General features: G+C 37.1%; 1 protein-coding gene across 7 annotated transcripts in view; it reads right to left on the bottom strand.

The window, feature by feature from the left end:
• The window catches only part of ATP13A3 (ATPase 13A3), a 161,117-nt gene that overhangs the window by 56,312 nt on the left and 92,242 nt on the right, over positions 1 to 12,563 (bottom strand). For all 7 annotated transcript variants that reach the window (XM_049880065.1, XM_049880044.1, XM_049880051.1 and 4 more), the window contains 7 exons: positions 11,405 to 11,485; positions 10,203 to 10,272; positions 8,447 to 8,581; positions 7,861 to 7,933; positions 1,928 to 2,059; positions 645 to 824; positions 342 to 499 (listed from right to left, as the gene is read on the bottom strand). In XM_049880065.1, the coding sequence (XP_049736022.1) occupies positions 342 to 499; positions 645 to 824; positions 1,928 to 2,059; positions 7,861 to 7,933; positions 8,447 to 8,581; positions 10,203 to 10,272; positions 11,405 to 11,485 (829 nt within the window). The remainder of the gene's footprint in view (positions 1 to 341; positions 500 to 644; positions 825 to 1,927; positions 2,060 to 7,860; positions 7,934 to 8,446; positions 8,582 to 10,202; positions 10,273 to 11,404; positions 11,486 to 12,563) is intronic.

Here is a 12,563-nt window from a genome sequence, read left to right as displayed (position 1 = left end):
GGTATACAGTTTTTTCATTTTCCTTAGTTTTTTAAGTCACAAGAGAGCAAGTAAAAGACCTCTGAAATCAGAGCTATCCAAAAGAACTTTCTGCAATGACTAGAATGTTCTATATTTGCACTAACATGATAGCTACCAGACACCATGCGGCTTTTTATAGTTAAATTAACTATTATTAAATTAAATTTAAAATATAGTTCCTCAGTCTCACCAGCCACATTTCAAATCCTCAACAGCCACATATAAACATATACTAAATAATTAGGGATCAAACCCTACTGAAGAGTCCCATGTATGCACCTCATTTAAAACGTTATTGACAATAGTATAGATAAACGTACCTCATTTAAAATGTTATTGACAATAGTATAGATAAACCCAATGGCAGCCACAGCCACAAGGCACAGTAGAAACAAACAGGCGTCTCTGTAGAGTTTAAAATCAGTTGGCTTGGGATACAGTATGGAACGAACAAGCTGTCCTTTGGTAGTACTAAATCCTTTAAAAAAAATTACAGAGGAAAACAATTATATTTTTACAAGGAAATGAGACGTCTCCCAAAACAGAATCCCTTTTCAAACATTCAATAGGCATCAAATACGTGAAAACATGCCAGAAGAGATTACATAAAACAGGCTTTCTACCTGTTCTAACTACTATGGCTTTGACAAGTTCTCCAGTGTAGAAACGAGTTTGAATGACAGTAGTCCCACAAAACAAGGTGTGTCGTTTATGTGTTTCTGGATTATATAACTCATTTCCCGCTCCTTTTATTTCCACCGAAGGATTTGGCAAATTAGTCTTTGTCACTGGAACACTTTCACCTTAAAAAAAAAAAAAAAAAGATATTTAATTCCCAAGTAAAAAGAAAACATAGAATCAGTATCAAACACACACACAAAAATCTGAAAATGTTAAGTATCTTATCTTAAAAAATACTTCCATTTTTTACAACGGTTTTATTTTATTTCTAATATACCGTACTGTTTACAATAGTTATTAGGAGTATCCATACGTGAATAACATAGCTTAATCAATTAGCTTTTTGTCTACCAATTTCCTCAAGCAGAAATATCAAACCTGATCTCCTACAATAATTTCAAAAAGTGATCCGTGACTCAAAGGTAATACTTGTTTGCATTTGAATGATTGTTTCAAATACTGTAATTTCAAATAAGAATCTGTCTGTTATCCCTAAGAATTGAGTCAGACAGCACACAAAGGAGATGAGAAGATCTACCCTAACCTTTATCACACACGAGAGGAGAGGCCAGAAGAACAAGGAGTGTGGAGGGCTCGCTCAAACAATAAGAAACAGCCAAGTTCTTTCTCAAATTTAAATATAATTCTCTGTAGCACTGAGAGTTCTTGCTTCAGAAGAGGCACGTGTGTAGGGTGTGGCATGTTTTGGGACCAGACTGTAACAGTTTTAAGATGTATTATGTGGGAAATCACTTTCTTGCCAGAGAGACCATGACAATAAAAAAAAAAAAAAAATTCATGTAATAAAAGGGATATGAATCTTTAGCTCCAGATTTTGAGTTTCCAAAGAGAAATCATTTTAAAGTCTATTCCCCATTCAAGAAAGATAAAATTTTCTTTCCCGCTTTTTACACTTCAAAAGTAAATATGCCACATTATCTGCAAGCAAATGACTTCTTTCTCTTCCCTTGCTATAAAGCATTTCCTCATATCAAAAGAGTGGCCAGGAACAAATATGTAGCCAACACCAGCCTAGTGATTTAGTACCAGAGCTGGATATGCAGAATTTAGTCTCCTCAAAATAAGAAAAATCTTCAATGTCTGCGACATTCATAAGCTAAAGGATATAAAGAGCCTAGGTAACTTTAAAATAGCTTAACCAGTAACTACTTAATCCTATTAACATTATAGACAACTCACGTGATATCGTTTTCATGGAGTTTACCTGTTAGCATGCTTTCATTTACAATGCAAGTACCATTAATAAGCACTGCGTCACAAGGCATGACTAGCCCATTTAGTGGAATCACTATGATATCTCCGGGCACGAGGTCTGTGGAAAAGATCTCTCCTGATTCTGAATTTAAAGAAAGAAAAATATGAAAAGAATGTTCTCCAACTTAGAATAAAAACACAGCAAACAAAAAAGCTATCTAGACGACACCTGATCTCAACAATGAGTTAATAATAAAATGGGGTTATAAATACAAACATTCCATAAATGAAGCATTTCCACGTAAGATTATCCCTTAGGCTGACGATGCAGGGTGCTGAAGTGTGTCAGCCAGTTTGTCTCCCAACAGGACTCCATATGAGCACAGGTGATGCCACGTCTCTCCTGACCACACAACTGGGTACACTGCACTCACTGTTAACTGAGTGCAACCGACACTTTTAGCTATCAGCCATCTGAGCATATTCTGTCTGTGTATCTGTCCGTCTCTCACTCCCCCTTGTCCTTTTTCTCTTGTTCCCCAGGTTTAATCCTGTCCCAGAAGTTTGAAGCTAGAGATGTATAAGAAGAAAACTACTGTTTATGGTGTTGGTCTGGAATACAAACATTCTTTTCTAAAAAAAGGAAGCAGTAACTTATTAAGCTATGAGGAAACAACCTTTAAAAAATTCTAAACGTATTTATTACATAGTAGGTGTGATATCTTCATCTCGTCTGATCCCATATTTTAAAACCTGACTCTAAAGGTTTAACACCACCTGAAATTCTGTTTGTCTCTAGGTGTGCTAGGAAACAAAACATCAATGCTATGTTAGACTCTACAAAGCAGATAAGGAAAATACAAGGTAAACGGTATGTCTGTCCTAGCACCCCCACTTATCTTCAGCAGCAGCAGCAGCAGAATGGAAAAGAAACTACACGTCTAACGCCAGGGGGCAGGGACGGCTGATCCAGCTAGAGCAGGAAGGGACGAAGAAGCACAGAGAAGGAAGCAACGAGTGAGGCCAAACTGGGTTTATATGGAATGTACTCTACTAAGCCAAAGGAATGGGGACTGATGTGGTATTCTGAGAAATTCTAATAAATCACAGTGGCTACTGCCTCCAAGGCCCATGAGGCAGTGCTGCCTTGTTCCTCTTTTTACCCTTTATTTTTCCTCTTTGACATTTCACCAGACAAACTAACATATCCAAAACATTACCCTTCCCTATAACCTTGCTTCTCCTCCAGTGTTTCCTATTGAATTAAAAGTTTTTTTTAATGTCCACTCTCTGACAATGTCATTCTAGCCTGACACTCGCTGTCACCTCGCATTCAATCAATCACCAAGTCCTCTCAACACCCACATTTGAGCATCTTTCAAACCCATCTTATTTTTCTCCATCTCCACGACTCCCACATTGATCTAGGCCATGCCTATAGTGTTGTTGTTGTTAGGCGCCACCGAGTCACTTCCAACTCCTGCAACCCTATGCACAACAGAACAAAACACTGCCCGGTACTGTGCCATCCTCACAATCACTGCTATGCTTGAGTCCATAGTTGTAGCCACTGCGTCAATCCATCTCAAAGATGGGGTCTTCCTCTCTTTCACTGACCCTCACTTTACCTAGCATGATGTCCTTCTTCATGGACCGGCCCCTCCTGATAAACATGTCTGTCATAGATTGAATTGTGTCCCCCCAAAACGTGTCAACTTGGCTAGGTCATGATTCCCAGTATCGTATGATTGCCTACCATCCTGTCACCTGATGTGACTTCCCTGTGTGTTGTGAATCCTATCACTATGATGTAATGAGATGGATTAGTTGCTGAGATCTATAAGATTAGATAGTGTCTTAAGCCAGACTCTTCTGAGATATAAGCGCGAGAAGTGAGCAGAGACAGAGGGCCCTTATACGACCAAGGAAGCAGTGCCAGGAGCAGAGTGTGTCCCTGAGACCTGAGGTTGCCGTGTGGAGAAGTTCGTAGACAAAGACTGATAAAAAGGACCTTCCTCCAGAGCCTACAGAGACAGAAAGCCTTCCCCTGGAGCTGACACCCTGAATTTGGACTTGTAGCCTACTGGACTGTGAGAGAATAAATTTCTCTTTGTTGAAGCCATCCACTTGGGTATTTCTGTTATAGCAGCACTAGATGACTAAGACATGTCCAAAGTACATAAGACAAAGTCTTGCCATACTTGCTTCTAAGGAGCGTTCTGGCTGTTCTTCTTCCAAGACAGATCTGTTTGTTCTTCTGGCAGTCCATGGTATTTTCAATATTCTCTGCCAACACGTTAACTCAAAGCCAGCAATTTTTCTTCGGTTTTCCTTAATCAGTGTTCAGCTTTTGCATGCATATGAGGCAGTTGAAAACAACATGGCTTCCGTCAGGCCCACCTTAGTCCTCTTTGCTTTTTAACACTTTAAGGAGGTCTCTTGCACATTTGCCCAATGCAATATATTGATTTCTTGACTGCTGCTTCCATGGGGATTGATTGTGGATCCGAGTACAATGAAATCCCTGACAACCTCAATGTTTGTTTATCATAATATTGCTTATGGGTCCAGCTGTGAGGATTTTTGTTTTCTTTATGTTAAGGTACAATCCATACTGAAGGTTGTGGTCTTTGATTTTCATCAGTAAGTGCTTCAAGTCCTCTTCATTTTCCACAAGCAAGGCTGTGTCTCATCTGCATACCACAGGTTATTAATCAGTCCAGCTTTTCAGACTGTTTGGTCAGCATACAAATTTAATAAATATGGTGAAAGGATACAACCCCAACATATACCTCTCCTGATTTTAAACCACACAGTATCCCCTTGTTCTCTCCAAACAACTGCCTCTTGGTATATATGTACAAGTTCCTAATGAGTACAATTAGGTGTTCTGAAAGTCCCATTCTTCGAAAATGTTATCCACAATTTGTTATGATCCGCATAGTCAATAAAACATAGATAAGCATCTTTCTGGTATTCTCTGCTTTCAGCCAAGATCCACCTGACATCAGCTATCCCTCATTCCACATCCTCTTGAATTTGGCTTGAATTTTTTGCAGTTCCCTGTCGATGTACTGCTGCAACCACTTTTGTATTATCTTCAGCAAAATTTTACTTGCATATGATACTAATGATACCGTTCAATATTTTCCACATTCTGTTGGATTGCCTTTAAAAAAAAAAAAACCAGACCTACTGCCATCGAGTCGATTCCAACTCACAGTGACCCTAAAGGACAGAGTAGAAACTGCCCCCATAGGGTTTCCAAGGAGTGCCTGGTGGATTCAAACTGCTGACCTTTTGGTTAGCAGCTGTAGCTCTCACCACTGTGTCACCAGGGTTTCCCACCTTTCTTTGGGTATACACAAACATGGATCTCTTTCAGCTGTCTTCCAAATTTCTTGGAACAGATGAGTGAGCACTTCCAGCGCTGCATCCATCTGCTGAAACATCTCAGCTGGTATTCCGTCAATGCCCGAAGCCTTGCTTTTCGCCAATGCCTTCAGTGTAGCTTGAACTTCTTCCTTCAATACTATCAGTTCTTGATCATATGCTACCTCCTGAAATGGTTTATCATCGACCAATTCTTTTTGGTATAGTGACTCTGCGTATTCCTTCCACATTCTTTTTGATGGTTCCTGCGTTGTTCAGTATTTTGCCCAGAGAATCCTTCAATACTGCAACTCGAGGCTTGAATTTTCTTCAGTTCTTTCAGCTTAAGAAATACCAAGTGCATTCTTTTCTTTTAGTTTTCTAACTCCAGGTCTTTGAATACTTTATTATAATACTTTACTTTGTCTTCTTGAGCCGCCCTTTGAAATCTTCTGTTCAGCCCTTTTACTTCATTATCTCTTCCATTTGCTTTAGCTACTCTATGTTCAAAAGCAAGTTTCAGAGTCTCTTCTGACATCTACTTTGGTCTTTTCTTTCTTCGCCTTTTTAATGACCTTTTCCTTTGTTCATGTATGATATCCTTGATGTCATTCCACAGCTCTCCTGGTCTTTGGTCATTTATGTTCAATGCATCAAATCTATTCTTGAGATGGTCTCTAAATTCAGGTGGGATATACTCAAAGTCGTATTTTGGCTCTTATGGTCTTGTTTTAATTTTCTTCAGCCTCAATTTGAATTTGCATATAAGCAACTGGTGGTCTGTTCCACAGTCAGTCCCTGGCCTTGTTCTGACAGATATCTCGAGCTTCTCCATCATCTTTTTCCACAGATGTAGTTGATCTGGTTCCTGTGTATTCCATCCAGCAAGGTCCACATGTATAGTCAACATTTATATTGTTAAAAAAAGGTATTTGCAATGAATAAGTCATCGGTCTTGCAAAATTCTATCATGTGATCTCCAGCATCCTTTCTGTCACCAAGGCCATATTTTCCAACTACCGATCTTTCGTCTTTGTTTCCAACTTTCACATTCCAATCACCAGTAATTATCAATGAATCTTGACTGCATGTTTGATCAAAGCTTTGCTCCATCCACGTCATTAAGGTCAACTTTACTTTGAGGACGCAGCTCTTCCCCAGTTTTGTTTTGAGTGCCTTCCAATCTGAGGGGCTCATCTTCTGGCACTGTATCAGACAATGTCCCACAGCTATTCCTAAGGTGTTCCCTGGCCAATTTTTCAGAAGTAAACCACCAAATCAATCCCATTTCCTAGTCTGTCTTAGTCTTGAAGATCCACTGAAATCTGTCCACCATGGCTGACCCTGCTGGTATTTGATATACCGGTGAAATAGCTTCCAGCATTACAGTAAAGCTAAGCCACTACAGTACGACAAACTGACAGGCAAGTGGTGAACTGTTGTATTACTCCTTTCTACACCAGTCTGAACACGGCAGCCAGAATGATCTTTTCAAAAAGGCAAATATGGTATCATTCCCCTGCTTAAAACCCTTTAATGGCTTCCCATTGCCTTCCGAATTGTGTCCAAATTTCTTAATGTGTCTCAGAAAGCCTTCCATCATATAGTTGCTATATATGCCACACTGAATTTCGTTCAGTTATTCCAATGACTGTGCTCTAATTTCCAGGTCTTTGGGCACTTAAAGCACTCTTTTTCTCCTCTCTGACCATCACCTTACCATCTCTCACTTATCTCTTATCTGGCTAAGTCAAAGAGTCACTACTTCAAAACACCTCATCAAGCAGCCCTATCCTTGCAGCTCCTGTCTGGAGACAAGATGAGAAGGCAGAAAGGGACAGCAGCTGGTTGAAGAGAATGGGAAATCTGGGGTGGAAATGAGGAGTGTGCTGTCACATTATAAGGAGAGCAACTAGGGTCACATAACGATGTGTGTATAATTTTTGTATGAGAAACTAACGTGAGCTGTAAACTTTCACCTAAAGCATAATAATAATAATAAAAAAGTGTAAGGATTCTTTGAGCTGTTCAATAAACATTTGCAGCGTATATGCCCACCCAAAAAAAAAGAAAAAGAAGCCCCATCCTTGATACCATTTACCCTACAGTAAATAGGCTCTCCCTGCCATAGAAGTTCTGTGACCTCTCCTTGTCATATCATTTGCCACACTTTGTTGGTACTGTTTATCATCTGTCTCTCCAACTACACTAAAGCTCAAATAAAGCATAGATTATGTCTGTCTTGGTAACCACTACATCCCCAGGGTCCACCATAGTAACTACCACACTGTAGAATATGGAAAATACAATTATTATATTAATGAACCTGGTACAAACTCAGAGATGAGTCAAACCCAAACATTTCTATTTCTTAAAAAAAAAAAATAAATGGTTATTGTCACACAATTATACACATAAAAATGGTTGAAATGGAAAATATTCTGCATATGTATTTTTCTACAATAAAAAAACAAATCATATATGTAGAATACATCGGGTTTACCTTACACATTAGCACTTAGTGGATATCTGTCTCGGTTTATTCTTGTGACAGTCACCTGAAGCCCTTACCTTCATTTACTCTGCAAACTGTAACTCTCACAATACTGTGGGCTGCCACCATATCATGCAACGTAACATAATGCTGAAAGAGGAAAAAGAAAGCAAGCTAGCAAATATGAACCCACTCTTGGCAAATATGAGCCAAGCTATTTTTAAAAAGCAGGGATGCTATAAAATAAGTTAACACAACAAATGGACATTGCTTAGCCTTTATAAAATACTGAGTCACCGTTTCAACAAAGCACTGTTTTAGCTCAAAACCACACGAGCAGCACTTTAATGCGACATCCCTAACAAGAGAACCAGTCCACCAGTATTCTAAACTGAGATAAGCAATCACAGATGCTGACGGCCCCCCAAGCAGTCAAGTGGTGGGCTGACTCCAAAATGCATCTGCCTTCCCCTAACCTCAAAAAGAAAAAACAAAAGGGGAGGGAGAGGACATGAAGAGAAAAGAGTACATATTCGTATAACAAAATAATAATAGCTGGTATTTATTGAGTACTTGCTTTGTACTAAACACTATTCTACACACCTTACATGTGCTACAAAATGCAAATACATAGTTGTGAAATCCATAATAAATTGGACTTACCTTTCTGATGGAATATAGTGAGCTTACAATTGACAGTACAGACATAACCACAATGGCTACAGCATAGTAATAGTACTCATTGGTGCACCACAGAATAACACTGAACAGCTGGAAAATGTAAAATGGATTGAGAACCTAAAAAACAAGATTTTAAGCCAAATTGAACGAGATATTTGTAACAGTGCAGATTCCTCCATTTTTCATCTAAGAAGAGATCAAGAAGACAGTTAGGGAACAAGCTCTATAGTATCTATAGTATAGTACAGTACAGTATAGTATACTATCTATAGTATCCTAGGGCAGTATTTTAGCATAGTTCTTGTTTACCATTACAGTACTAAAAAAAAAGAAAAAGAAACCAAATCCGTTGCCCTTGGGTTGATTCTGACTCATAGCAACCCTATAGGACAAACAGAACTGCCTCCAAGGGGTTTCTAAGGAGCGGCTGGTGGATTAGAAGTGCCAACCTTCTGGTTAGCAGTCAAACATTTAACTACTTCGCCACCAGGGCCCCATTACACTACTAGACTCTGGCTAAACAAATAAGCTTAATTTGAATTATTTGCATCCAGATTCGTACCAAACTCAAATATAGATTCAGCTAGAAACAGATAAATCTTATCAATTGAGCTATTCTGCATTCTGCTTTAGCAATAAAGTACATTTACTTTCAAGAATTACTGTGCTCTGAGTTGCTAAAAGATAAACAGCTTATAATCAAATGGAACAAATGTTTACTTAATATGAACAAATTTACTTCTAAGTTAAAGGCCCACTGGACCCCAAAGGGAAGACAAATACCTGATAATGGGTTACACTGTTTTGCCTTCTCTAAGGAAAATATAAGGCTTAACCCCCAATAAAGAGACATTGGAAAATCTTGGCAATGGACTTCGCTTACCCAAATTTTTTGGTATTTTACCCAATGTCTTAAAATTGGTGCTTCTGTGCTTTTCAAAGTACTTTCACACGTATATACTCACTTTTTACCTCAGAACCAAATGAGATAATTAGAAAAGAGTGATTCTAATCTTATAAAGGAACAGCAAACAGAAAGCTTTTCTAAAGGTCAAAGTTACTGACAGTACATTACACTACATTATACCATGTCCTTAAGCAACACTATGAGGCCACTTTCAGGAACAATATTATTTCTACTAAAAGTACAACTAACTCTTATCTTTAGCAAAAAAAAAAAAAAAAGTTAGAAGACTGGCAAGGCTAATTGTTCTGCTGGGCAAAGTCACTTGCTCCCCTTCTTTAGATGTCCAGAATTCTTCACTAGTGCCATTTCTATGGCACTTCAAATTGAACATGTTTTCCTCCCAGACTAGAAGTCCAAGCTCCTCAAAGTCAATCATCATGTCATTATTTTAAATTCTAACATTCTGGTACAATGCTTGGTCTTTAATAGTGTGCCACAAAATACCACGTGAAGAAGAAAACATGGGAAGTTGTTAAAAAAAAAAAAAAAAAAAGGTGTATACAGCTGTGCAATTGGGCGAGATTTATACGTACAACTTCTTGAGAGTTAAAGAAAAAAAGATAATAAAAGCAAAAAAATTGGGCAAAACAAAAAGGTAATTCATGCCAAAAAAATTCTCTACCAGAGTTACTACCTTTACCTTCCAAGTGAGAAAAAAAAGAAGTTAAGAAACAGAAAACTGACGACGTCATCTCATTACTTAAGTCATGGCTCTTTCCAAATGGATAGAAATATTGATTACAAGTGCTGAGTTACATACTATAGTCTTACCTCCTTAATTAGAAGCTTAAAAACAGAAGGCACTTTCACACGAATTTCATTTACTCCATAAAGCAACTTTCTACAGCAGGAAAATATAATAAAATTATAGTATATTACATATTAACAGTATATCTTAGGGAAAGCATTATAGTAGGTAAAGCTCAAACCACAAACTGCTTTTGTATCTGGAATTTAAACAGTCACGTTTCTAAATACTTGTCTTCTACAATTCGCATTCTCTATCTGCAGTATTGAAATCAGAGGTATCAATCTGGAGCTTATAACTGTACTGTTATTTTATTTCATCCTGTCTCATATCTTTTTGTGTGACTACTACAGGTCTATAATAACTTTGGGAACAAAAGGTTCTCTTCTCCATACTGGAACACAAGAGTTCTCAACGATTTTGAATTGAAATGAATTACTGAAAAGACTAAGTTTGAGTGTGTACTATTTTTCTAATAAGACCATGCTAAGAGTGTTTATTTCAAAATACTGTATATTTTTTAGAAAAAATGCTTAAATCCTTTCATAATTTTTAATTCCTTGTGTTAGAACAGTAATTCTTGCCTTTTACGAACTGTAAGTCTGAGTGAGTGAATTTTTTATGTACTAACTCTTTGAAAGAACATGCTACAGAAGTACAAAATTTCTGATTTAATTTGAAGATGATGGTTATCTTTAAAATGTGTAACACAGTGGTGTATTTTTATGCTTTAGCAAAGAGTAACACTACAAAAAGGTTAAGTCCTCTGATTTACAAATTTCTACTGTGGTAAATTTCGGTTCATGCTTACAATTCCCAACAGTATATTTCTGAAAATCTTAAGAGGCTATCGATTATAAGACATATCATTATTTTATGTACCATCAAGAAAGAGAAACACTGTCAATTAAAGGACAACACTCCATCAACTATGTGACACATTCCAATTTCAGAGATGTTAAATGTTGGAAAATGTATACCTTGGAATTGATGAAATTTATCTTCAGGAATATCAACTTCAAAATATCAGCTTCAACATTTTTATAATTCTTAAACTGAGAGACAGGCTTCCCCAAGTAATACATCAACAAGTTCTCAAATACCACGTCTATAATATTTAAACACCCATCAAGATGTACAACCACATGGTAAAAGCGTGGACTGCAGATGCTACTGTATTCAGGAATTTTGATAACAGATCTAACTTTAGTTGGGTAAAAATTACCTGTAGGCATGCGTCCCCTTTGTCAGTCCTGCACTATGCTTTTCATGAATTGACGTAAAAGAAACACCTTCATCCAGTCCCCTAAATAAATCCAAAATTTTACTTTAAACTAAGTTTAAAACATCCCAATTTCTTAATGCTTCACTTTTTCTATATGCCTCATTTCTATAAGCATGATTTCCTTACAAACAGAAATCCTTAACAAAAATTTAGAGATAACGAATCAGAATTTTCAAATTGCCAATTTCTAAAATAAACAATAATGAAAGGTTTAACTCTCCAACAACTTCTAAGTTATCCAATAGATTTACACTATGGAAAAAAAAAATTTTTTTTTTTTTTTTTAAGATAGCTCTGAACACTCAAGTTTATATACTAATGTTATGATCCTCTCTTAAGGTTTTGTCAAAGCTGTTAAGACCTAATAAACTAATACAATGAAAGGTAAAGCATAACTAGAGAATTCCAATATAAAGACAAAAAAATTTTTACTTCCTACAGCTTCCCTTTTTCAATTTTAAGTTCCAAACTAAGAAACGCTTTTCCTTACTTTTTCTTTCAATTTCACAAAAACATCAATGCAAACCGTTCCCTGATCTAATGCAAAGATCATACTGAGGTCAAAAGTACCAACAGGCAGTGTCTAAAATCTAACAATTCTTAAAGAATTCATTAATGTATTTATCTTTCAAAAAAATGGCTTATGTTTGTTTTAACGAGACACTAATCATGGAACTCTTAAGCAAAGAGAACCTGATATGTCATTCAGGTCTAATCCTTTTCCACTCTGACAGGAAAGCTAAGTTCCATAATTAACTGGATAATTTTATTAATCTGATAATCATAAATTTTACAAGTTTCTATGGCTGGCAAAGGCCGCATAGCAACTGTGTTTGACATATTTTTCCCACTAAGGTTGGTGATTTCTCCAGAAGGTATCAGCGATCAGCTCCAAGTCATTTTTTTTAAAACAAAATGGCAGCTCTTTGGCAGTTTTCTTTAGTCAATGGTTCTTAAACAGGAATCATTTTCAGAACTTGGCATTTGGAAACGCCCAGCCCCATTCCAGAATATTCCAGTTCTTTAGTATGTCTGAGGAAGAACCCAGTCATGAATATTTTAAATGTTCATAAGGTGATTTTTTTTACTGCTAGTGTTA

Source organism: Elephas maximus, chromosome 1, assembly GCF_024166365.1.
Source record: "Elephas maximus indicus isolate mEleMax1 chromosome 1, mEleMax1 primary haplotype, whole genome shotgun sequence".
NCBI lineage: Eukaryota > Metazoa > Chordata > Mammalia > Proboscidea > Elephantidae > Elephas > Elephas maximus.
This window is presented reverse-complemented; position numbering and strand designations above follow the sequence as displayed.